The sequence below is a fragment of the Halictus rubicundus genome, chromosome 1 (genome assembly GCF_050948215.1).
Source record: "Halictus rubicundus isolate RS-2024b chromosome 1, iyHalRubi1_principal, whole genome shotgun sequence".
Taxonomy (NCBI): Eukaryota; Metazoa; Arthropoda; class Insecta; order Hymenoptera; family Halictidae; genus Halictus; species Halictus rubicundus.
The window spans coordinates 28,701,524-28,729,426 of NC_135149.1; the positions used below are offsets into that span (position 1 = coordinate 28,701,524).

The following is a 27,903-nucleotide window of genomic DNA, read 5'->3' on the forward strand; positions in this document are numbered from 1 at the left end:
CATTTTCCAACAACCACGACCAACTTTCACAATTTTCACAATTTAGGAGCTACCTATAATACTTCTACCAATAAACTAATATTAAAACTTCGCAAACAAGTCTCCACAAATTGTTCGAACCTCAATTCCCTACAAATCACTAAAAATTACCATTTTCCAACAACCACGACCAACTTTCACAATTTTCACAATTTTTGAATCTACCTATAATACTTTTACGAATAAACTAATATTAAAACTTCGCAAACAAATCTCCACAAATTGTTCCAACCTCAATTTCCCTATAAAGCACTAAAAATTACCATTTTCCAACAACCACGACCAACTTTCACAATTTTCACAATTTAGAATCTACCTGTAATACTTTTACGAATAAACTAATATTAAAACTTCGCAAACAAATCACCACAAATTGTTCCAACCTCAATTTCCCTATAAAGCACTACAAATTACCATTTTCCAACAACCACGATCAATTTTCACAATTTTCACAATTTAGGAGCTACCTATAATACTTCTACCAATAAACTAATATTAAAACTTCGCAAACAAGTCTCCACAAATTGTTCGAACCTCAATTCCCTACAAATCACTAAAAATTACCATTTTCCAACAACCACGACCAACTTTCACAATTTTCACAATTTAGAATCTACCTATAATACTTTTACGAATAAACTAATATTAAAACTTCGCAAACAAGTCTCCACAAATTGTTCCAACTTCAGTTTCTCTACAAATCCCTACAAATTACCATTTTCCAGCAACCACGACCAATTTCCACAATTTGCGAGCAACCTATAACACTTCTACCAACAAAATAATATCAAAACATCGCAAACAAATCTCCACAAACGATTCTAACCTCACTTTCCCTACAAATCACTACAAAATTACCATTTCCCAACAGCCGTGACCAATTTTCTCACTTCAGAAGCAACCTACACCATACCCGGCAACAAAACAACATCGAACCCCCGCTCCAACGACTCGAGAACCCTCTCAAGCTGGAGAACAATGAAAAATATGAGATCGATCGGTGGAATCGCGCGATTTCCCGCGGAAACAACGTCGGCGACATTCTTTCCGGCGCATTGCCATGCGATCCGCACGCCGATCCGTAATATTGGGCATCGAAGGTCGACGATAATTATGAGCGCGGAATATAAATGGTCGATCGTCGGCCGAACGGGGGATCGATGGAACGCGATTGCCGTGCACGTGAGACGCGTTCGTTCGATCCTCTCTTTCTCGGGGACACAGATCCAGAGAAAATCGTCATTGTCGTCGTCGTCATCGTCGTCGACGGACTTTGTGCGTGTACGAGAACGTGTTCGGTTAGAAAATGGAAACGGGACGGCCCAGGGGTAGGAGGCGACGGCTGAGGACGGAACACGATGTGTGGCAATCGCTTCATAAATTCAGCGACGCATCGCAGATACGGCTTCGGAAATCGTACAGGATTCGAATAATTTGTACCGCGATGGGGCTTCCGGCAACTGTCGTCTCTTCCGAGCTGGTTCTCTTGCCAACCCTGCCTCTGCTTCTACGGTTTTCTCTCGTTTCTCTCACCCTTAACCCTCCCCCCTGCCCCTAATTACTATTTTGATTGTCCCTTTGCGAGAAAAGTGTCGGAATTACAGGAACTTCGACGCTTAACGAATATATTCCCACTCTCGCCTTCTTCCAAGAGCTTCCTGCTCATATATGAATTTGTTATTACCACGGATACGAATTCTGCCGATTTTTTAACCCCTCAGTCCCCACTCTGCAAGCCTCAGAAAAATTAAAGTGAAAATATTGTGAATCCACCCTCCTCCATTTTAGGATTCCCTTCCCAATTGCTTCGAGATTTACCGATCAGTGTTTTACTAATTTTTGAATTCCCTGAATCTAAATTAATATTAAATCCTCCAATCTGAACAATCATTTTAAATTTAAATAAAACAGAGTGTAAAGACAGCGTGTTTCAAAATATAAATTACAAACCTGCAACGTAACTGAGCCAGCATGTGATGTTAAGATTTCCGAAAAACTTATGCCAATCCCTACGAGCCTCGGAAAGGCCTCGCATACCAGTCGAAGCGGCAAAGAGTTAACATACTGTCACAAACTGATAAGATTATGGTCGATGAACGTCCCCGAAGATTTACAATCGTGAAAACGTTCTTCCCCGGGGAGTGTTCAACAATAAATTAACCGCTCGCGGTGTACAAATATAAATGAACACTCCATTAAGATTACACCGTGCGCTATTTATTCCTGAAATGTTTCGGTACCAACAAATTTATCGCTTCTGTTATTTCATTTGCCGAAGATTTATCGCCCCGGGAGAGTAGGCACGCGTAATTGTTTCTAGAAGCTTGTTATCCGCCAGGGAAAATTGGGTCGATGCAACCTCGCGCTTGCATCGTGCCGCGAGAGGGGTCGTCGACCTTTCGAATCGACTAAGTATTCCGATTCCGTGGACGTTTTCGGGGAACCGGAAGTCGTTTCCGGTTCACCTAACGTCCCCGAGAGAGGATGTCGTAACGATAAAGACGCCTGATCCCTGTCACAGTGAAAATCCGACGAGGGGCCAAAGGTTAACGACTCGAATTCTTCGCAGGATCGTACACACCGTCCCGAAGATTTATAATTTTTATACGTTTGCCATTTGCAATTTCGTCCGAAGTGATTGTACAAAAAATGATACTTAACACTAGGTTTACGGGACCCGTCACAATGACGGGTTCTAATTTTTTTAATTTAAAATTATTAAGATTCTAAGGATGCATACATGAGAAAATATTTAGCAAATTTATTTCTTTGGGTATATATTATTTTTAAAATATTGCTAAAAATGTGGGTAGCACATCCTTGTTATTCTTATAAAGTAATGCAGAGTAGTCATTTTTAGTGCTCCGTAAACCTAGTATTAAATCAGTGAGGAGATTAAAAGAATTTCAGATTATTTTCAATTTACTGTAATTATTGAGGGAAGAAACATATTCGTTCTTCGTTCCAGTTCGTTGCAATTGTTGGAAAAGATTTTGCATTCTGCAGTTAGTTTTAACCCCTAACTATTTGTTCAGCAAGATTTTGATAGTAATATTGCATACTGTGTAAGTATTCGGAAATCAATTTAGTGGAGAATTCGCCATGAATGCATCTTGACAATTCTCATTGTTATTGTAAACCAGGCTCTTCATTCCACGTAATGTACACTAGTGATTAATAATATAGTTGAAGAAAATGAGGGTCCAGTACACTTGTACTGAATTTTGTGTTAGTTATACAGTTATTGATTTTATGAAAGAGGAATTAAAAAGCACAACGTGATTTTATCGCTGTGCTGAATAGCAACAATCGTGTATTTTACTCGCTATTTTTCATTGCAATCTATCATTATTGAATTGATAGAAGAATTGCAATGCTCAAGTACAACGTCGTCAAATTGTTCTTAAGGTTTTAACTTTGACGACAGTCTGTGTTGAAAAGAAAAACAATGGTTCAAAACAGAGAAACTTTTGGAGGTACAAGTGAAAAAATCTTTAAAATACTAAATAAGGAAATCGTTAAAAATTGAGTCGCTCCACAGACTTCAATTTCCAAATCAACGACAATAGTTGCCAAACATGCCTCCTTAAAAATAGTACATCTTGAAGATCCCCAAAAATTCTAAAAAGCAGAAAATGTTGCAAAGAAGAAAAACATGAAAATGCAACGTCGGTGACGTCAGTAAAATTTTAGATAAAAAGATCGTTCAGTCACGCCGTTCCACAAATACGAATCCTCGAAATGAGTTGTAGTGAAAGGGGGGTAGATTTTTTGAAAATATAGATTCGTGAAGAGGGTTGGGGGTGGTTTCTGGGAAAGGTCGCCGCGGGGCCCGGATAATTTGGAGGGTTTTCGAACGACACGTGTCGCTCGGTCTCGTAGAATCGTTTGCCCGTCCCCCAGGGTCTGCGTGGGCGGCCCCCCTTTCGTCCCCGTCGCGAGCACGGCCCTGAGCATGCTGGTGCATTGTACATCGTAATGTATTTTCTTTTAGGTACCGCCGACAATAGCGAGCCTGGCGGCGATGAAGGTGGAGGCAGCTGACCCGAAGGTTTCCGGTGAGTTACTATTTCCTCCTCCTTGCGGAATTATCGGGATCGTAATTAGATTCAAATCGAGTCCCCGCCGTTCGACGACCCTGCTCGCCTCTCTTGCGAAAAGGAAGGGAGACCAACGCGAGAAACAAAGAATGATAAAGGGAAGAAAAAATCGGCATACGGGGGAGGGGGGGGGGCGTGGGCGTGGGCGTCGAAACGATGATCTGGTTCGATCAGATTCGGGGCTCGTCGCTCTTCATATTCTCCTGATTTCGTTCTTCGTCTTGTTCAGTCAACAACATGCTCCCAACAAAGTTTTATTAACACTAGCAACCACCGAGCAATAAATGCGACTGACGTACATTGCTTTGTAACAGTGGCAAGACTATGTGCTTCAATAATATGTGCTTCAATGAAGAGGTTCGTTAAAAAATTTCCGATGAAAACATTTTTACAATTTCAGTAATTGTGGAAGGAAAAATTAGGAACCAGCCATTTTGACTGGTCCGGTAGTTCTAGTGTTGAAGCATTCCAGTCACCCCAAATATGGTAAAATTTTTAATTTAACTTGGCGATGATTCTGTTAACCTTTTTAGGACTTGAACATTTTTCTGAAATTTTTAAGAGTTGATGAAGAATTGTGACCAACCACTCAAAATATTGTGTAGTTAACATTAAACCTACCAAGCACAAAACATGTAAAAGTGACACGTCTTATGGAAGGGTGAAGATTGACTTTACTTAAGCTTTTACGATTTTCATTATAATATGTGCTTAAATAAAGAAGTTAGTAATTTCGTATGAAAACGTTGTTATAATTTGAATAATTGTGGAATAGAAAACCGGTCGTTTTGATCGTGGTAGGTTTAGTGTTAATAATCTGAAACAGACTTGATTTTTAGGAATTTTTTATGAAGACTCGAATAGACAGTTTTTTTACACGAATATTTAAAAGCTTATTTAAAAGTGTCTATGTTGAAGAACTTGTAGAATTTTTTTATTAAAAACATCTTCAAAAATGGCCGAGTGGCAGCATTTCTCCCAGGAGATTGGCGAGGAATTCTTCATTTTCAACAAAAACCTTTTTTTTTAAATTAACGATAAACACATAAAATTTTGTTATATTTACTGCTACGTTCTAACACAAATTCTTTCAAAATCCCTTTTTCGTCCACTAGGCACAATCAAATATAAAAGATATAAAAAGAATATAAAATATAAAAAGAATTTTCTCAGGCGTTCCTGAAGATTTTGCTATAAACAAAATTGCTGCAAGCAGTACAATATACGTACTTTTAAGTCAGGTTCGCGTTTAACGAAAGAATTGTTTAATCTCTTCAGGAAAAATTTCCAAAGATCGTGTATCTTTTAGATTGTTAACTAAACGTGATGCGAGCGATCAGCTTAGGTGTGAGCTAACAGATGTTAAACGTAAATGGAACGATCAGTGAATTTTTCATGGGCTTAAATAACTGTTTTGAGAGGGATTCAGCTTGTTCGACGTGTTTCTGTATGAATTTTAATCCGACCTTGAAATGGCAGATTTACTGTGACATGGGGGAGCAACAGGTGGTTCCAAACTTCGTGGCTCCGAGAAACGTTAATCGAAGGACAATTTCCGCTGAATATTTCTGCCGATTAGATGCGACAACTGTGCCGCTATAGTCATCCTAGTAACCTATTGTTAGTCCGAAAAATCTCTAAAATATTCACACACTATTCTAAATACCGAAAACGAAAATGTTCAGAAACGAAGAAGAGAAAACCAGATTAGATTAATGGGAATTTATAGATTATAATTATTATTGCTAGATTATTGGGGATTATTTAGGCATTTTTACATTCGTCACCAGATTATGGATTTTATGCACTTACGATAAAACATCAGCAAAATATAACTCCCTTCTATTATTCGCAAATTACTAAAAATCTCGAGTAATTCCCGTTCCTTAAGTATTTTTATTTCGCACAAATACCCATATTATCACAGACGATTTAAACAAACTTATACTCCCCTCTGTTCAAGAGAGATTAATTAACAAAAGAAACCAAGCACGACTAACTCCTCGACAAAGAGCTTAAAAAAAAAAGAGACAAAGAGCTTCAAAAAAGAACATAGTGACCGACAATAAGCTGAATAAAATTCATAAAATGGCCGACTATTTCAACAAGATTGATCACGTCAGTTTCCGGGGGAGCGTCTTTCCAAATTATTTAAATTCGTGCACAATGGTCCCGCATCTGGTCGGTCCAATTATCAATTCCCACGGTCACGTGACGTCAAATCGGTGAATCTCGTTGAACGAAGGACAGGAGGAGTAGCATAATTCCCTGTCGCGGCGGCGAAGCACCATAGTGCCATCTTCTCTATTTATTCGATTGAATCGGTGCAGGCTGGTGAAACGCGTGCAACCTGACGAAACGAGAGTCCGTGTCCCATGCTTTCAGCGTTTTGTGGCCGGGGGCTCTTCCCCCTTTATTGGAATATCCGCCCACAGCATTATGGGAATTATCAAGGAAATGGGATGAGCGCAAAGTGGGTCCCACGAGGGGGCTGAAGGGGGGTTTTGCCCTGGGCCGCGGACGATCGGGAAAGAGAGGAAGAACGCCGGCGTGGAAACGGATTCATGCAGGTCCCCCATACACACCCACCCCCGGTCGTCCCATTCGAAAAAATTACGCCACTGATGGGGAAATTACGCCGTCATCCATCGGCCGTGGAATCGTCATTCTATAGACTCTGGGAGCGAGAGATAATCGATAGCTTCCATTTTTCCGATCTTCCGAATGCTATTGTGTCGTACAAGAAAAATACTCCGGGGTAAATTAGGTTTTCTGGGGACCTAACATTGTCATATTTATGGAAGATTTTATTTATTTAATATTGAGGATTAATTTAAATTTAACACTTGAACACGTTCGGCGCCGCGTCACCCATATTTGGGTGACGGAATTATCTATTATTTCAAGTTTTAAAATGAATTTGTACGTTGATATATTCATTGTACCAAACTTGATTAGGATCTGTAACTTGCAAGACAGTTGGAGGATTACTCGGTATCGTACATTTAATTTTTTGCCATTTTTATTTCATTAAATAACTTAGTTTGAATTTATGGAATTTTTGGGGTTTCTAGTTGGGCGCCGAACGTGTTAATGGCCGCTCACACCACCTGTGTGTGATTAATAATTATCACGCAAAGGAAAAATATTAAATTTGTTGTTAAATTGTTGTTGTTTTTTGTGTATGTTCGCACATGTTGAATTATTTCGTGAATTTAATATATACGTAATATAGACGTGCGGCCATTAAAGTGTTACTGGACTGCGGATGTTTATGCTATTTTCAATTTTTGTGGACAAATTTTAAGACAGTGGAATCACATGGAATTCTATTTTTAGTGGGAATAGTATTTGTAGATCCAAAATACGTAAAAATCGTACTAAATTCTGTCGCGTTTTATGTTCCCGGATTTTTTGAAAGTTTGACAAGCCCTAAATGTATCAAGTTGCGCAGTCTAGTCATTACTTGTACTCATTACTGTACTTAATTTAAATCTAGCCAGGATTTTTACACGATTCGTTTCGATTTTTAGAGTATTTTTCTCTTTTTAGATTTTTTTAGGCGATAGTGTGTGTCTTAATACAAAAATTCTAGAACAACATACAGCTTCTAGGAATTTAGAATTATCATTGCATATTCATTTCTAGCAGAGAAGTAATTATCACTCGGACTGCAATTAGATCCACTAGGATCTTTAGATGATAAAATTTCTGTTTTATAAAGAAAATATTATTGTACATTTATTTCAATTTTTATACACTTGCTACCAATTTTTATAGTCACACCAACATTGTACTATACAATTTGAATTAGTAAATTTCGTAGGGAATTAGTGAAATTGTTTTTATCAATTTTTTGGGTCCTATGGTAATCATTTTGTGATCCGATAGAAACATGCAAGAATTACAATTTGAAATTAGGATTCTTTGAGGATTAGTGTAATTATCGTAACATAATTTTTACAAATTTTTTGGATTCACGGTCATAATAATATTAAATGAAAGTACTAAAGAAGAATATATTAAAATTATATATTTTAAAAGTGTTAAATATTAAAGATTGATGTTCTGGCAGCCATTTTGACCAGCTCGTACAGCTTCCTCCGAAACTATGCTCCGTGCTTTCTAAATCATTCTTCTCGCGTCTGGATTAGATTGTTTCGATAAAAACAGCAGACAATCATTACTAATTTCGAGTTGGGCTGCGAAACAAAGGTTCCTGGACAAAAAAAGTGCCTAGACAAAAGAAGTCCTCGAGATACTCTATTCATACTCCATCAACAGTTTAATTTTAGTTCGACTGCGGGGCTCGCGGTGTCGATCGATCGGCGATAGAACAATGAAGTCAGTGACTCGATGGGAATTTCATTAATTATAGGACATCGCGGGGATCTCTTGACGGTTACGTCACGTCGTTCATGATCGTTTATAAATAACCTGACAGGATCCATTCCCCTTGATCGATCCTCCAAAAGAGAATCAACCAAGAAACAAATCGAATCCTCAAACAAAAACCGTGAAAAAAGAAAAATCTGCTGTACATATTTCCATAAAAAAAAAATCAACTCGATTTTCAGTAGAATAATATTTAACACTAAACGTAGCAAGAACTGTGATTGTTATCAACCCCCTGTACTATAGCATCGAGTCAGACACGTGTTCGCTATTTCGATCAGAATCCACTGAACGTGCACGTCATTAATTTCCATTAAACTGTAATAAAATTCTATTTTGTTCTTGCCGATGTTACAACGATTGGAGGATATGCAGGCGTATAATAAACATAAGCTTGCTTCTTCTTCCAGGAAATTATAGACGATAAAGAAGTTTTACCGACTGTAGCCGTAAAACAAATCGCAAGTGCAACGGGGGCTGATAAATAAATTACAGGCTGGACTTTATGAAAATGATAAGAGCGAATTGATTTAGACTCGTACGGTTTTTATCGTAATATATGCTTGAATAATGATGCACGTTCAATCAATCCCTTAGCAGCGTCTTTATAGTTTCAATAATTGTCGCGTAAAAAATCCGTCCGTTGCAGTTTTAGCGTTAATGCCGCTGGGAGCCTAGTCTTTTTAATGACTCCGCCATGTCCGGGAAGATACGCAATCATTTTCTTGCAACTGGAAGCTCCATAAGCGGAGTTGTTAAATGTCACGCGAGATCACTTGTCCGTTCGCGGTTAAAATGGCCACCTGTCAAAAAATCTTTACTTAAGCGTCTACCCGAAATTTCTGAAATATTTTGTAAAATTGTTTTGTGAAATTTCTGTAGTATTTATAATATTTTATATCACAAATTATTGGGTTGTTCGGAAAGAAATTTCGTTGTTTCTTTTTTGGCGAAAATGAGAGACGATTATCTTACAGTGTATCGAATATTTTATTCAATTGTATATTCTCCATTTTGGTGCAATACCAAAGCACCCAATTTTGTCTTTGCAACATGGTGCATCTTCAAAATTACCGGAACGAAATTTGGCAAGCCAGTTTTGGCACTGGCGTTCTATCAATATCTCCATGCACATCGATTAATTTTTTTCTCGCTTGAACAGCGTTTTTACCGTTTCGATAGTAAGAAAAGTAAAACATGCCGAAAATCCTGCTTTCGACTTTCCATATTTGATTGGGCACCAAACGAAAACTATTGCGCAGAATTCAACAAGCTTTTTCACAAACAAGCCTTGCCACGTCAGCTGTCAAAATATACAATGACAATTATCTTAAGTGTGAAGTTGCTTGCGAAAACATACAATTACGTCCTCTCTTGGGAAAAAACGAAATTACTTTCCGAGCAACCCAATGTTTATAATATTCTATATCGTAAATGTCCACCGTGTCGAAATTTCGAAAGACCAGAGGGCATCGGAAGGTGGCAATTGGAGGTCGATAAGGGCGCGAGCTTATGGCTGCCGGCGGTGGTCTCGTTAAGAGCTCGCGGAAGAGGCCGGTCGCAGGCGGCCGGTGTGGGGATTTTCAGTTGAAAACGAAGAAACGAATCAGCAGTGACAGCGGAAATTACGGTAATCGGTTGACAAAGGACGGGCAGGTTGGAGGGGGGGAACGTGAGAGACAGAAGGAGGAGAAACGGAGAGAGAGAGAGAGAGAGAGAGAGAGAGAGAGAGAGAGAAAGAGAGCGAGAGAGACGAGAGTGGGCGGCCTCTCTCGGTCTCTCTGTAATCCAGAGACACATTCCCACAATTTCGGATCGTCCAATCAACGTCTCGCACTCCCGGACGATATTAAGCTCGTCGTCGCGAGATCCGCGCTGAAACGGAATAAAATAAAATTGTGCGTTGCCTGTGTCGTGTGTAGCGCTGCCGTTCGCCGACACGACAATAAAAAGAGAATCAGAGAGAGAGAGAGAGAGAATCTCTCGACTACACGCGAGCGAGAAAGAAGAAAACAACGCGAGAACAGAAAGAAAGACAGAGAAACGTGTGGAACAGAGGAGAAGAGCGTAAAAGGAGAAAGAGAGAGAGAGAGAGAGAGAGGGAGAGAGGGAGAGGGAGAGAGAGAGACGGAGACAGAGAGAGAGGACAGCAATCAAAGCTGATTAAGCCCACAACTGGGGAATCTGTGGGGCCAGTGTCTCACGCCAATCTCGCCCAATCAGCCGGTTGGCCGGGGAGATTTAAAAAATAGAATGCCTACTGTCAATTGTCCCATAATTTAAATAAATCGAATAAATGGACAAAGTGGCCAATTAGAGTAGTTGCTGCTTGCTGCTTTAACGCATTATTCTCTCTTTCTCGCGGTGTCTTCGGCTCTCTCCGGGTTCCTCCTCGTCCTCCACCCCCTTCTGCCCCTCCCCCCTCTCTCTCCTCGCATTCACCCCCTCTTGCCTTCGGAACCGCCACGGGACACCCTCTTTCAAACACGTCTCCTTCGAACATTTCTTTCTTCTGCATCTCTCTCTCTCTCTCTCTCTCTCTCTCTGTGCGCACCGTTCCTCCACGGACGACAACAGGAGACCCCCCACCATCGGTTGCCAGGCTGCTGCCTGCATCGCCGTTTTCGCGGTCTGCCCTCTGACTCGGGCCGCAACCGTTGTTTGACACCGACGATGCACCGCCCCGGCCACCTTGCACCGCGTCGCATCGAGAGATGCACGCCGAAGAGAGCGCAGTTACGCCACGGATGACTTAACTGCCGGCCAGCCACCACGCACACGCGGCCGACTCTCGCAGGAACGGCGCGTGTGCTCGGCGCTTCCGTCGATCCTGATCGCGGATCAATACGAATACCGAGCTTTTGGTCGATTCGAGAACTGTGGGACGCGTTTTTAGGAACTTCGACAGCCACATTTTAAAGTAGAACTCATGGGAATTGGATTCTGGAAGATAGGATAAATCGCTATCCGCGGACCAATACACCTGCAGACTTATTAGGCGATCCTTGAAATGTAGGGTGTATTTGTAAGGACTTGAGTGGTTAGATTTCAAGTTGAACTCATTGGAATTGGAGTCTGGAAGATGGGATAAGTTGGCGGGGTGGGGAACGTTTTGCTATGGCGCTTTTGTCGAAGTTGATCGCGGACCAATACACCTGCAGACTTATTAGGCGACTCTTGAACTACAGGATGCAGTTTTGGGGACTTGCGTAGCTACATTTGAAGCTGAGAATGGTGGCATTATATTGCGGGAGAGTTGTTTGCGTTGGGAGAGTGGGGAACGCTTTGCTGTGGCGCTTCTGGCGAACTTGATCGCGGACCAATACACCTGCAGACTTATTAGGCGATTCTTGAACTGCAGGATGCAGTTTTGGGGACGTGCGTAGCTAGATTCGAAGCTGAGAATGGTGGCATTATATTGTAGGAGATTTGTTTGCGTTGGGAAGGTGGGGAACGCTTTGCTATGGCCCTTTGTCGAACTTGATTGCGGACCAATACACCTGCAGAATTATTAGGCGATTCTTGAAGTGTAGGATCCACTTTTGGGGACCTGCATAGCTAGATTCGAAGCTGAGAATTGTGGCATTATATTGTAGGAGATTTGTTTGCGCTGGGAAGGTGGGGAACGCTTTGCTATGGCGCTTTTGTCGAACTTGATTGCGGACCAATACACCTGCAGACTTATTAGGCGATTCTTGAACTGCAGGATGCAGTTTTGGGGACTTGCGTAGCTAGATTTGAAGCTGAGAATGGTGGCATTATATTGTAGGAGATTTGTTTGCGTTGGGAAGGTGGGGATCGCTTTGCTATGGCGCTTCTGTCGAGGTTGATCGCGGACCAATACACCTGCAGACTTATTAGGCGATTCTTGAACTGCAGGATGCAGTTTTGGGGACTTGCGTAGCTAGATTTGAAGCTGAGAATGATGGCATTATATTGCGGGAGATTTGTTTGCGTTGGGAAGGTGGGGAACGCTTTGCTGTGGCGTTTCTGTCGAACTTGATTGCGGACCAATACACCTGCAGAATTATTAGGCGATTCTTGAACTGCAGGATGCAGTTTTGGGGACCTGCATAGCTAGATTCGAAGCTGAGAATGGTGGCATTATATTGTAGGAGATTTGTTTGCGCTGGGAAGGTGGGGAACGCTTTGCTATGGCGCTTTTGTCGAACTTGATTGCGGACCAATACACCTGCAGACTTATTAGGCGATTCTTGAACTGCAGGATGCAGTTTTGAGGACATGCATAGCTAGATTCGAAGCTGAGAATGGTGGCATTGTATTGCGGGAGGTTTGTTTGCGTTGGGAAGGTGGGGAACGCTTTGCTATGGCGCTTCTGCCCAGTTTGATCGCGGACCAATACACCTGCAGAATTATTAGGCGATTCTTGAAGTGTAGGATCCACTTTTGGGGACTTGCATAGCTAGATTCGAAGCTGAGAATGGTGGCATTATATTGTAGGAGATTTGTTTGCGCTGGGAAGGTGGGGAACGCTTTGCTATGGCGCTTTTGTCGAACTTGATTGCGGACCAATACACCTGCAGACTTATTAGGCGATTCTTGAAATGTTGGGTGTATTTTTGAGGACTTGAGTGGTTAGATTTGAAGTTGAACTCATTGGAATTGGATTCTGGAAGATAGGATAAATTGGCGGGATAGGGAACGCTTTGCTGTGCCGCTTCTGTCGAGCTTGATCGCGGACCAATACACCTGCAGACTTATTAGGCGACTCTTGAACTACAGGATGCAGTTTTGGGGACTTGCGTAGCTACATTTGAAGCTGAGAATGGTGGCATTATATTGCGGGAGAGTTGTTTGCGTTGGGAGAGTGGGGAACGCTTTGCTGTGGCGCTTCTGGCGAACTTGATCGCGGACCAATACACCTGCAGACTTATTAGGCGATTCTTGAACTGCAGGATGCAGTTTTGGGGACGTGCGTAGCTAGATTCGAAGCTGAGAATGGTGGCATTATATTGTAGGAGATTTGTTTGCGTTGGGAAGGTGGGGAACGCTTTGCTATGGCCCTTTGTCGAACTTGATTGCGGACCAATACACCTGCAGAATTATTAGGCGATTCTTGAAGTGTAGGATCCACTTTTGGGGACCTGCATAGCTAGATTCGAAGCTGAGAATTGTGGCATTATATTGTAGGAGATTTGTTTGCGCTGGGAAGGTGGGGAACGCTTTGCTATGGCCCTTTGTCGAACTTGATTGCGGACCAATACACCTGCAGAATTATTAGGCGATTCTTGAAGTGTAGGATCCACTTTTGGGGACCTGCATAGCTAGATTCGAAGCTGAGAATTGTGGCATTATATTGTAGGAGATTTGTTTGCGCTGGGAAGGTGGGGAACGCTTTGCTATGGCGCTTTTGTCGAACTTGATTGCGGACCAATACACCTGCAGACTTATTAGGCGATTCTTGAACTGCAGGATGCAGTTTTGGGGACTTGCGTAGCTAGATTTGAAGCTGAGAATGGTGGCATTATATTGTAGGAGATTTGTTTGCGTTGGGAAGGTGGGGATCGCTTTGCTATGGCGCTTCTGTCGAGGTTGATCGCGGACCAATACACCTGCAGACTTATTAGGCGATTCTTGAACTGCAGGATGCAGTTTTGGGGACTTGCGTAGCTAGATTTGAAGCTGAGAATGGTGGCATTATATTGCGGGAGATTTGTTTGCGTTGGGAAGATGGGGAACGCTTTGCTGTGGCGCTTCTGGCGAACTTGATCGCGGACCAATACACCTGCAGACTTATTAGGCGATTCTTGAACTGCAGGATGCAGTTTTGGGGACTTGCGTAGCTAGATTTGAAGCTGAGAATGGTGGCATTATATTGCGGGAGATTTGTTTGCGTTGGGAAGATGGGGAACGCTTTGCTGTGGCGCTTCTGGCGAACTTGATCGCGGACCAATACACCTGCAGACTTATTAGGCGATTCTTGAACTGCAGGATGCAGTTTTGGGGACTTGCACAGCTAGATTCAAAGCTGAGAATGATGGCATTATATTGCGGGAGATTTGTTTGCGTTGGGAAGGTGGGGAACGCTTTGCTGTGGCGTTTCTGTCGAACTTGATTGCGGACCAATACACCTGCAGACTTATTAGGCGATTCTTGAAATGTTGGGTGTATTTTTGAGGACTTGAGTGGTTAGATTTGAAGTTGAACTCATTGGAATTGGATTCTGGAAGATAGGATAAATTGGCGGGATAGGGAACGCTTTGCTGTGCCGCTTCTGTCGAGCTTGATCGCGGACCAATACACCTGCAGACTTATTAGGCGATTCTTGAACTGCAGGATGCAGTTTTGGGGACTTGCACAGCTAGATTCAAAGCTGAGAATGATGGCATTATATTGCGGGAGATTTGTTTGCGTTGGGAAGGTGGGGAACGCTTTGCTGTGGCGTTTCTGTCGAACTTGATTGCGGACCAATACACCTGCAGACTTATTAGGCGATTCTTGAAATGTTGGGTGTATTTTTGAGGACTTGAGTGGTTAGATTTGAAGCTGATCTAATTGGAATTGGATTCTGGAAGATCGAATAAGGTGGCAGAATGGGGAACGTTTTGCTATGGCGCTTCTGTCGAGCTTGATCGCGGACCAATACGCTTTGAGCCTTGTTTGACAATTTGAGAACTGTAAGTCGTATTTTTGAGGAGTTGATTGGTTAGATTTAAAAATTAGATGATTATAGAGCTTATTGGGGTTGTCTGGTTCGGTTAGGAGAGTGCAGAATGGTTTGTTATGGCGCTTTTGTCGACCCTGATCGCGGACCAATACGATTGTAGACTTTTTAGTCGATTTCGGAAGTGTTGGATGAATTTTTGAGGACTTGAATGGCCGGATTTGGGGATTGTCAGCTTACCGAGCTTGTTGGGACGATTTCAGACTGAGATCTGAAGTATAGTCAATCGGAAGTACTTCAGACCGACTCTTTCGTCGATAGTGAAACCCGGACCAATACACCCGAGCCTCCTCAGTCGATTTTGCAAGTCCAGAATGAATTTTTTGGGTAGGAAACGATTTGATTAGTTAGATTTGAAGGTCATTGATTAGGAGAAAAGTTATCACCTTTAAAATTACATTATCTTCTTACAAATATCTTTTCATCATTTTTCTCTACCAAGAAAAATTACCATCGACTGCGACCAAAACAGAACGAAAGCATCGCTGCGATCGGTCGATTAAAAGGGGACACAGTACTTGGACGAATCGCGATATCTTTTCCGGTCGATACAATCTGCTTTCGGATTTTCTGATGGAGAGTAATGGCGCGCGGAGGTCGATTTTGGTGTTCGGGCAAATGCGGGCAAGAGAGAGAGTGAGCCAAGGCTCGAGCAGCAGCAGCAGCCGCAAAGTTGCAAGGCTCGTAAAGCAGCATTGGCCCGGGAGAGGCCCGTTGCGGCTCAATTAAGGTTTATCGCACGGCAATCGAGCGTAATAGACAATTTTCGGCGGGCCGTCGAATATTAATGCGACACGGAGCCGCCGTGGACTGTTAATTAAATTGTATTTAAAGTGAATTAATGACCGCGGCGTATCAACGAGCCTGTTAAGGCCGCGCCGTAAATGAATGTCGAACAGGTGCAGCCCCGGCCAGACGTCGGTCCTCTACCGCGTACGTCGACGGTAATTGTTAAAGTCGTAAATTGCTTGTAATTGTTAAAGCCCGGCCGGGCGGGCCGCGTCGCGTTCGCTTCGATCCCGATGCTGAACTCGATCGACGATCGAGGAGCAAAGGCCGATCCGGGGTCACGGATTATCATTTAATTTCGCTTCGAGATGCTCCTCGGAATTCGGGTCATTAAAATTTAAACGATCATTCACTTCAATATATACTGGACAAAATGATTTCCAGAAAACACGTTCTCGCCTACCAAGAATTCACTGTGACATTTGAACTGTTATAACTCCGTTAAAAAAATTCGTAGAACAATCATCGTAAGCTCGTTTCGAAGCTTCGATCCTCTCCTTTCAGACACACTGGTCAGTTTTTTCAAAGAGGTTTTCGTATCTCGTGGAAAAATTAAAAAGGAAAGACAGCTCGATTCTGACATTTTTTAGCGACGGTGTACACTTCGGACGAAAAATTCGACAAAACGGCGACAAAAAATCGTACATTAATTTTTCAAAGTTCCCTGTAAAGGGGAGACTTCGATCTCCAAGTCTATGGTAATTTCAGTCGCGAGAAAAATTTTTCAACGTCGCCAGAGACGTTCGAAATTGAGAAACGCTGAAAAATGAATTTCCACTGTTCAACAATTTTTCTACCATGATGCTGACACGTTTCTGAAAAATCCAACTAGCGGTTCCGAAAGTAGGTTCTTCACGCTTCAAAATGAGCCTAGAATGATCGTCGTACGATTCTCTGTAACGAAGTTACGGCAGTTCGAAGATCGTCGATGTCCCGAACATCGTTCGCATGTCAGTGTAATTTTATTTGACTACAGTGTTACAACAAATTACCTTGCTTGTTATTTATATTTAAAACGCTTTTGGATTCACGTGTAACGAATAAATTTATTCATATTGTTTCTGAGATCGGCGTTAAAATTTGAACGAGACGAAAAACAGGATTCGGAAACGATTCTCGCATACTCACGGGGGCTTGTACGCTAATTTATCGGGGCTCTCGGTGGACATTAAAGAAATATTTCAGGAATCATGTTCCCTCCGAAGAGAAGAGCGCAGAAGGTGTTTTAATCGGGTTCTCCAAGGGCAGATACGCTATTGGATCCTAAGCGGGGGCGGCGGGGCCGGCTCGTCGAGAATGCTTCGTATTAAGCGGCCAATTATGCGAATCTGGCTCATCTCGGCGGGCAAGGCCGGTGTAACGCATGTCTCGCAGGTAGATAAGGTACCTCTGCGTTCCCTCGTAGGTACCGGGTATACACCTACGTGGGCTGGCAGTCAGGCAGAGAGCCCGGTCGGCCAGGCAAATAACAAATAAAGCATAAACGGGAGCTACAATAAATAACTGGTGCACCGCGCGCGTTCTCTGCATATACACTGCGAGATCCACGGGGCCCTTCGGGGCCTTACTCCCCCCCCCCCCCATCTCCTCATTCTTCTCTCTCCCATAACCACCACCGTGGAACGTTCGTACGCCCCCACCATAGGGCCCCATCTCCCTTTAAGGTCCATATATATGTCATAACGCGGACGCGAAGGGAGCCGGGCTTTGAGAAAAATCGCTGCTGACTTATGCGGTTGCCGTGAAAACGGATTTGGGGGATCGCTCGATCCTCTTTTGTGCGCTTCCCTCGACTTTTTATCTCTGGGGCCCAGGCATTTTTTTCTCTCTTTTTTCGGGAATCGGCGAATCCTCTTTCTTCTCATTCGCTGCGTCGAGATTGATTCGGGCCGTGCAAGGATTTTTCGACTTACCCGCGGGCAGGTAGAACATCAAGAATGCGTTTCCGAGAGAATGCAAACAGAGGGCCCGGGACTGAACCGTGTTTGCGGTTGATTGTGTTTGTTGCGGGAGGATTTCGCTCGACCTCGCCCAGCAGGAACGTTAGTTAACGCGATTTTTTTCAAACCTTCCCATTCGACTGTCTCTCCTGTTTCAACACTGGGTTTACGAGACCTGATATTTTTAATTTAAAATTATTAAGAGCCGAAGGTAGTCACGTGACTTTTGCAGAGCCAGCAGGTCGGTAACTGCTGCATAATTTCCGTTCATAGCTTTCAGCCTTAAGATCCGTCTTGGTCTTGATCCGACGGGTTTTAAGTCTCTGACCAAACTTGTCGCATTTTTTGCTCTGTATTATCGATGTTATGAATTCTGACGCCAGAAACGCGCCTCAAGTTTTTGGTTTTATTTCGCAGAGAATCGAGACAAAATATAGCTCAATTTGTATGCGGATATATTTTCCAGCGCGCGCCACTCTCGATTTCATCCAGAAAACTCATCCAATGGCGTAAAAATGCTTGGATTCCACGGCACGCGCATCGTCAATTTTTGGCCTACTTCTAACGCTTATGTTACCAAATATCCGCATAATCTCGTCGGCTCGCTACCAGCGCGCGTTAGATTGAACCTTCCTCTTTCGAACGAGCCCTTTCCCAGCGAAAAATATTCTCATATAAGGGCGAAAAGTTGGGGCACGTGAAACCATTTTTCGCCTATTTTTGTCGGTAACGTGGTCACTCTACCTTATCGCAAATCTACGGAGTCTTGGCTCTTATGACTGGCCGGCTTTTTTAAAATTGTTACGGAAGCTACTGGACGCTAGAACCTTTTTCGAACGAGCCCTTGCCCAGCGAAAAATATTCTCATATAAGGGCGGAAAGTTGAGGCACGTGAAACCATTTTTCGCCTATTTTTGTCGGTAACGTGGTCACTCTACCTTATCGCGAATCTACGGAGTCTTGGCTCTTATGACTGGCCGGCTTTTTTAAAATTGTTACGGAAGCTACTGGACGCTAGAACCTCTTTCAAACGAGTCCTTGCCCAGCGAAAAATATTCTCATACAAGGACGAAAAGTTGCGACACGTGAAACCATTTTTCGCATATTTTTGTCGGTAACGTGGTCGCTCTACCTTATCGCGAATCTACGGAGTCTTGGCTCGATTCTAAAAATACATCCTTGAGGAATTATTCAACTTTATCTCCTTGAGTATATACTTTAAAAATATTGCTAGAAATGTGGGTAGCACATTCTTTTTATTTTTATAAACTAATGTAAGATAGTCACTTTTAGTGCTCCGTGAACCTAGTGTTAATCAGGCAGATTGTTTTTATGATAATCAGTCTTTTGGTTTTCTTTTGGTTCGTGAATCGTAATGTAATTTTGTTCGTGCAGTACATTACCTTAACAATGATCCTTCGACCCCTGACTCTCTTTGATGGGTGATTAAAATCTCTTTGTGATTAATAATTTTCTGTGGGGACTCGATGAATTTGAACTGCGAATGCGTTCTTTCTCTTCAATTCAATTCTTTCTCTGCAATTTCTTTAATCAACTATTGTTGTAATTTGTAACCGTTCTGTGAACTCTCTCGCACTTTATGAGCCCTAGAAAAATTTTATTAGAAATTAATTTTGTACCCTCTGTTGGGGAGTCGTTTCATGAATGATGAAAGTGTTGTTAATAATATCCTCGAAGAAGCAGAAAATTTGTCTGTGGCATATATACACTTCAGTAATTAAATATGAATAATTGAAAAGTATAATTTCATCTCGATTAAGAAGGAATAAATATAATATCCATATTCAGTATAATGTTTTAGCACTAGGTTTACGGAGCACTAAAATTGAGTATTTTACAATACTTTATAAAAACAAGAACGTGTGAGTTTTTATCTATTTTTTAAATAATACATACCTAAAGAAATAAATCAAAATAAACATATTCGCAATCTCAATAATCGAAAATATTAGAAATAAAAATATAATAATATTAATAACAGTATAACATTAAAATATTATAATTAAAAATATTAGAACCCGTCGTTTTGACAGGTTCCGTAAACCTAGTGTTAGAATACTCTCCAGCAATTTGTCTCTTGAGATTACGAAGAAATATCCGAATTAAAAATTGCGTTAAACTGCGCTGTAAACCTGTTAGAAAAATAGTGCAGCGTTTAATAAGTGAATGAATGATCGGAAGTGGTCGTGTCAGTGAAACGATCATCATCGGGGCAGGATACGAACCCGAGAGGCAGTGGGAATGGTAAGAAGAGCGAATTTCACGGTTGATTAAAAAGCGTTTTAAGGTAATTCGAGGCGAGTTCGTCGAGTTAACAGCTAAATAAATATTTGACAGCCGGATCTTCGATTCATCGTCGCGATTTTCATCCTCCCCTCGACTTTCTCGCCACGGTTATCCGGATAATTGGTTACAGATGCATTATTCTTCGGTCAGGCTTATTCCGCAGCCCATGCATAAACATTAAACTCTTACGACAAGCGCGCAGGCTCGTTCTCTTTTTCTCGCTTCGGGCCGCGGTAACGATTGTGTTTCTAATTTCGCCGATATCTCCGAGCCATTCCGGGCTGATTGAAAATGCTGTAATTATTTCGGAAACGGCCTGTCTCTTTCGCAACCGAGCGCCGCCATTGCGACTCCTGTCGACTACAAACTAACTTCACAATTACGGAACACGACAAATTATTTGTTCCGCGCATTCTAAAATGGTAATTCTTCGAAATACTCAGCAGCAATAAAACCGGATAAATGTATTTATATTTTTCATTCGACTCGATTTAAATTAAATTCTTTGATGAGAGAAGGCTACAGTAATTACATTTCCATTTTTATAAAAAATCAAGGGGTAAAATATTTTACTTCCCCAAAATGCAGTACTTGAAATAAGAATATATTTATATTTTCACGACAAAGGGGTAAATTAATTTTCTCACAAAGTGCGATGCTGTCCGAAGAAAACTGCAGTAAATAATTGCGCTTATTTTTATAAAAAATCAAGGGGTAAATTAAATTTTACCTCCTCAAAATGCAATACTAGAAATAAGAATATATTTGTATTTTCACGACAAAGGGGTAAATTAATTTTTTGACAAAGTGCAGTGCTGTCTGAGGAAAACTGCAGTAAATAATTGCGCTTATTTTTATAAAAAATCAAGGGGTAAATTAAATTTTACCTCCCCAAAATGCAATACTAGAAATAAGAATATATTTGTATTTTCACGACAAAGGGGTAAATTAAATTTCTCACAAAGTGCGATGCTGTCCGAGGAAAACTGCAGTAGATAGTTGCGCTTCTATTTTTACAAAAATTCTAGGGGCAAATTAGAGTCCACTCCCTCAAAATGCAATACTAAATACAATACACTGCTCTAAGATACAGGAGCACACAATTACCCGAAAATTTCCAATAATTATTCGCAAACATCCTCCAATTTTGATTAGACTGCCGGGGTAGATCATGGCGGGGCAGAGAAGAGTGGGCCCAAAGGGGTGCGCCGAGGGGGTCCCCGGGCCCAGGGTCGTCCGAGTTTAGCAGCCGGCCTCGTAAAAACCCGGTCGAAAGCCGGGGCGATTCGAAATTTTATTATTTATATTTGAAATTTATTATCGCCCGGAGCGAGGCTGGAGGGGCCCGAGAAGGGCCCGAGGAGGGCCCGTGTATTCTTTCCGCGGCGTTTCTACGGGGCCCGTTCCCCTTTCAAGCCTATTCGCCGGTCGGTTCTCGCGCCGTCTCGTCGTCGCCGGTCTAATTTATCGTTCCTCAACTTTTTATTAATTTCTTACCGCTCGCGGAATCGCGATCGCATTAAAAGGGAACGGTCCACGGCCGTTCAGCGGTCACCGAAATGCATCGGTACACAGACGGAATGCCGTCCCTAATTTTTCGCTCTTCTCCGGGGCCTCCCCCGTGCCCCGCCGTTTGCCAAGGGACCCATAGGGCCCCGTTGTATCCCCTCTGCCCCCTCTCTTTCGTCGTTCGTCCCTCCCCTCCGCCGTACGGTGCCCTCCGCGGCGAATCCTCCGGCTGCGTTGTTGTTTTGCGCACGCGGCGCCCGCTGAGGATCCTACGGGGCCCCATCGATGCTATCGGCACCGACAGAAGAAACGCATTTTTCCGCAAACTGCCGCGCTGCTGGCGCCCACCCTAAACAGACGGGACCCCCGTAAAAAGAGACCGGGTTGAAAATTCCGCGGTTCGGGCCGCGTCGGGATTTTTCACTCGCCGCAGAGGCTGATGGAGATTTGGGACCTATGCGGACCGATTGTGATTTTTGCGGGGAAGGGCGACGTGGTTTTTGGGGGCCCTTTGGGAAACTGGAAGGTTCCATTGGCTACTGTATGGTGAACTTTTGGAATTTGTGGGAGTTTTCAATTTTTGGAAATTGTGAAACGATTTTTGGGACCTATGCAAAACGATTGTGAGTTTTTTTGGGGAGGAGGAAATGGTTTTTGGGGGACTACTAGAAAAGCTCTGCTAGTTGCTATATGGTGAAATTGAGCAATTTGTGAGATTTTTCAATTTTTAGACGTTGTGGAACGTTTTTTGGGACCTATGCAAAACGATTATGATTTTTGTTGGGGAGGATGAAATGTTTTTGGGGACCAATAGAAAAGCTCTGTTGGTTGCTATATGGTGAAATTGAGGAATTTGTGAGATTTTTCAATTTTTGGAAGTTGTGGAACGTTTTTTGGGACCTATGCAAAACGATTACGATTTTTGTTGGGGAGGAAGAAATGGTTTCTGGGGACCAATAGAAAAGCGCTGTTAGTTACTATATGATGAAATTGAGGAATTTGTGAGATTTTTCAATTTTTGGAAGTCGTGGAATGTTTTTTGGGTAGCAGCTGGTTTGAGGAAAATTTGGGACCTATGCAGAACGATTGTGATTTTTGTTGGGAAGGAGGAAATGTTTTTTGAAGACCAATAGAAAAGCTCTGTTAGTTACTATATGATGAAATTGAGCAATTTGTGAGATTTTTCAATTTTTGGAAGGTGTGCAACGTTTTTTGAGTAGTAGGTGGTTTGAGGAAGATTTGGGACCTATGCAAGAGAATTGTGATTTTTGTTGGGGAGGAGGAAATGTTTCTTGGGGAGCAATAGAAAAGCTCTGTTAGTTACTATATGATGAAATTGAGGAATTTGTGAGGTTTTTTAATTGTTGGTGGGTGGGATTATTGTGGTGGGGGATGAAGAATGTTTTCTGAAGATCACTTCGGAAGTAGAAAGCTTTTAAATTTGCAGCGTCTGTGAATTTTGTAAAATTCTGGATAGTTTTTCACTCGGTGGAAAAATTGAAGATCTGATAGATGCGATTTTAATAATTGAAATTTTATGTTGTACGGAAAATGTAAGGTTTTTGATCATTCTTACATGGTGAATTTTATCAATTATTTATATGCTTCAAACCTTAACAATTCTGGATGGCTTTGCACTCAATAGCAACAGTAGTACCAGCACTACCAATAAGTAGAAACAGACAGTGTTACACAGACGTATTAACCAGGCAAGCAGAATAAATATACTTCTATCACTATCAATTTGCAATTGCTTATAGAAACAGTAGATTTCCTCTTTTGATAATCACATCAAAACTGTTCCTCACAAAGTCTCTCCAACATTAATAACTTCAAAATCATATAAAAATTGAGGAAAGCTTGGCATCAACGTGTCTACAAGCAGTATCCTCAAAAAAATATTTTCAAAACTTAAAAAATAAAACGAATGGTCCCAAACGTCATCAATCACTAAACAGTTGTAACAATGGTTCGTCGTCCGAGGGTTAACATTCTCCCCCCAACGCTCTTAATTTACAAAGAACTGGTACCAGCAGCATCGATCAATCCTAATTTCCTCAAAGACTCCCCTAAATCCTCTGTCCCTGATCCTTCCACCAAAATCAGCTCAACCGGGATTTGACATATTTCCAATAAAAATATGTCGGTGCAGTTTAAAACGCGGGAAAAATGAAGACAATCTAGGAATAAAAATACACTATTCCCAACGAGTTAAAATTCTTTTAAAAATAATTGAACATCTATCCGGCTCTACCATCTCTCGCAATCGATGCAGACGATTCTCATTTCGCATTGATCTACCGATCAGGTTCTCCCGCTGTTCGCTGATCGCTGTAAAACCGACGGATCGAGGAGTCGGTTCGCTCTGTGCGGATCGAGGCGAGAGAGCCGGTGCGGTGGATCGATTAGTTAATCGGGCGCCGCGATAAAGTCGTATTCTTGGCGGTCGAAAAATCGCGAAACGTACGCCAGGAAAAAACGGGGACGAGAGTGGTTCTCGAACCGAAGCTGAAGTAGCGAAGCGCGTGACACGAGGTTGTCCGCTGAAATACGCTCTGCGTAAGAAGCCAGTTCTCCTAGAGGGTGGGGGGGGGGTGAGTGAGTGACAGGGAGGGGTTCGAGGGGGGTGCGGTGGGCGCGTGTATCGTTTCGTTTCGATCTAGCAACGATGGATTCCTGAGTTTCGAGGACGGCATGCGATTGCCAATCGCTGTTTCCCGATACAAAGGCGATCGGGGCCAATCGCGCGGCCAACAAACATTGCGGCATTCGCAGCTTCGTTTCGCAATTCCCTTTTTCGATCTCCGCCACTTTTATTGCCAGATATTCTAGCCCCCTTTGCACCCCCCCCCCCGTAGCCCCTCCCCTCTCACCCTTCTGTTCGCCCTCTTGTCCGTCTACGTGTCTATCTCTGTTGTGTTTCTATTTCTTTTGTTATTTTTCCTCCTTCCTCCTCTTTCTCTCGACATCATCTCACGGCCTCTGTCGGTCTCTCCTCCACTGGCCCGGTCTCGCGTTAATTATAGCGGACAGAGAGAACACCGGGAAAAAATATAAAACGACGTTCCCTCCTCGTCGCGCTAGGTGGCGGGACAACGATTCGTCATCCCCTTCTTCGGGAATCACGATCGATCCACGTCGATCCTGCCGCCGTGCTCGATCGTCTCGACTGTTGTGGAACGGTGGGATTGTTAGGCTGCACACTTTTCTACGATTTCTCGCTTTTAAAGGGTCACTTTTTAAAACAATAGAATCGGGGTACAATTTTGTTTTAATTGTCAGCTGCACAGTTACCGGAAAAATTTACCCCAAATCTGCAGTTTAAGTACTCTGAATGAAATTCAGCCTTGGCCTTGTACCTTGAGATAGTAAGAATATATGCAGTGACAGAAATGAACGAAATAAACATTTCTCCCGTCCTACAATAATCGATAAGTCGGGGGGTCTAACTTCTTTTCCGCCATTTACAATCTTATCTGCACCTTTCTGACGTATAAATTCGCAAAATCTGCAATCTATAAATTACCAACAAAAAAAAATAAAAATAAAAGTACCTATTTTTAGCCTTACCAGCAGACTGAGTTACCAACAAATTACAAACCAGATCAGATCCAGGACCCGAAAAGACCCAAAAATTTCCCAGCATCTCTAAGTAAAATCTAACTTCGAAAACAGCAAAAAACGGATCCTAATCACAAGGAATGATCCTGAAGGACTCCCAGGATCCCACGCGTTACGAGCCCGCCCGCACAACGATCGATCGTGTCGCGAATCGTTCGAGTTCCGTCGCTGGCTGCAGCGTGCGTGGGTCCCGAGAAGACGGCGGGAGTGGGAGGTTTCGTTGGGCCCGAAAAGACAATGGAGCGGGGGCAATCGGCGTTGCGGGGCCCGCGGTGGAGGGGGGCAAGTATCGCGGTGGCTCGTTTTGCTCGAAACCGGAATATTTCTTCTCCCTTTCCGTTGATTCTGGAATCTGCGACGCGGGGCCCCGCGCATTCCTTTTTTTTCGCCCGTATGGGCCCGTTCCCCCCACCGCCGGTTCGTTCCCCTTTTTCCTGACGGGGTTCGACGGGTCTTACGGGGCTGGACCCGCGGGGAAAAAAGGGCCCCGGCTAATTAATAGAGCCGGATTGAGGAGGCCAGGGCATGGAGGGAGGATCGACGACGCTCAGGCCCGTACGAAAAATAAAATGCGCCCCACCCCCCTCCGCCGCGGGAGTAAATTAACAGAGCGAAGAGAGACCGAGCTGCCGCGAGCTAATTAATAGAGCAGCCGGGGGCAGAGGGGGGGGGACGAGGACCAGAGAAGGAGCCGAGGGAACCGGAGAAAGAGAAAGAGAATGGAAAGAATGAGAGAAGAGAGGGGGAGGGGAGGAGGGGGCCAGGATATCTCCGTCTCTCTCGTTTTCGCCCTTTTTTGCGAGAATCCTCGAGGATCGCGCGGGGTCCTTCTTCCAACGACCGATGGTCTTGTTTCCCTGGCCGTTGGCTCGCCTTTTATGAATCGATTCGATTTATATTCCCGCGCGTATAAATATTTAAGTATGCAATTAAACGCGGCGGCTGAGGATGCGTCGGCAAAACGAGGAACGCGAGCGTAATGATACGTCTGTCGATCGGCTAACAGCGGAAATCTTGTTGTGGGCACGGTTCTACGTTGGGATCTAGCGAACCCGCACACACCGTTCACAGTATAGTTTATTTTACTAGGGTCGGAAACTAGTCTAGGGGATTTTTTGCCGTTACACCAAAGGCGGATACGCCGAGTCAGGAAGGAAATTGTGCGAGTCGGATTCGTCGATTAATTAGGCGCCTCTAATGTCGGAGATAGTAAATTCTATTATGGGGTCGAAACGAAACGTGCTCCGCCCTTTGTCTGTTTGTCCTACTGTTGTCCGCCATCCGCCTGTTAATGACTGCCCTAGGGAATTTTTAATTGCGAATAGGCTCTCGACCGCCGAGTTTTTTCGCCGCTGCGATTGGACGATCGTCCTCGCGGTTGTTTTTCAACCGGGCGTTTTTTAATTACGTCTTTTCTCGCGCGTTCGCCGGTGCGTTACTATAATTTTGCGGGAGTATGGTCGCCGATGCGTGTTCGTCGCCTGGAGACATTGATTCATTAATAATTCATTGGTGAATGTTGTTCGCAAATTGTGGCCTGGGTCCTGCCAAAGAGAGAGAGAGAGAGAGAGAGAGATAGTGGTCAATTTTTTTACAATCTTCCATCTTTTATTTATTGATTTTCCAAATATGTCAAAATGGCGGGTCTAAAATTTTTAATCTACGACCACACACAGATTGCGAATTTACAATTGTTAAATGAATGTATTAATATACCGCAATAAAAATTGCAAAATATCTGAACAAAGTAATATAAAATGCTCTCGCTGTTAATTTAAAATTATTTGATCGTTGGATCTATGCAGATCTCGATCTTGCGGTGGTGGATTCCAAGAAATGGGGGAAACAATGAAGTTCTGGAGTCGAGTGGCCAGGTTCTTTTTTTTTATATTGAAGGTAATGGAGACTCCTGGAAGTCTCTCGAGTTTTTTTTTTTCTTTTTTGGAGGGAGGTTTTTTTCTGCCGATTCGGGGGAGATCGTAGTTAAATACACCGAGCGAAACGATCTAGGTGGATTCGTTTGAAAGGGCGATTTGTCAAACACTTTAACAGCTGCCGCACGCCGACAGCATTATGGAGAGGAAAGAGAGAGAGAGAGAGAGAGAGAGAGAGAGAGAGAGAGCGAACGAGTGTGTGTATTATCGATTTTCACGAAGTAATTCAGACGCCATGCTCGTCCAGCCACGCGGAAAGCGCTTAATCCGAAACCCTTCGAACAGTTTTGCACACGTTAAACCGCATGAAACGTGATGTGACCCGCGGCCGGCTAGGGTTCGTCGGGGAACGCCTACCGGGTTTCCGCGATTTTAATTTGCAATTTTTCGTCCGCCACCTGTACCCTGCAACAACAATCTCGTCGTCAAAGAAACAAACCGGAAGCATAAGTGGTACCGATTCGGGAAAATTGAGAAAAATATTCGATAGAAGCTTTCACACTTTTCTGGAATTTGTTTCAGCACACTGGGACACTTCTCCATCAATTTTTGACGTTACGTGGATCTCTCAGAGGAAGTTAGAT

At 43.0% G+C, this 27,903-nt stretch overlaps 1 protein-coding gene across 6 annotated transcripts in view; it reads left to right on the plus strand.

The window, feature by feature from the left end:
• LOC143360219 (zinc finger protein castor homolog 1) overlaps positions 1 to 27,903 on the plus strand; it is a 216,152-nt gene that overhangs the window by 157,165 nt on the left and 31,084 nt on the right. For all 6 annotated transcript variants that reach the window (XM_076798879.1, XM_076798923.1, XM_076798912.1 and 3 more), the window contains exon 6: positions 4,034 to 4,097. In XM_076798879.1, coding sequence (XP_076654994.1) covers positions 4,034 to 4,097 — 64 coding nt within the window. The remainder of the gene's footprint in view (positions 1 to 4,033; positions 4,098 to 27,903) is intronic.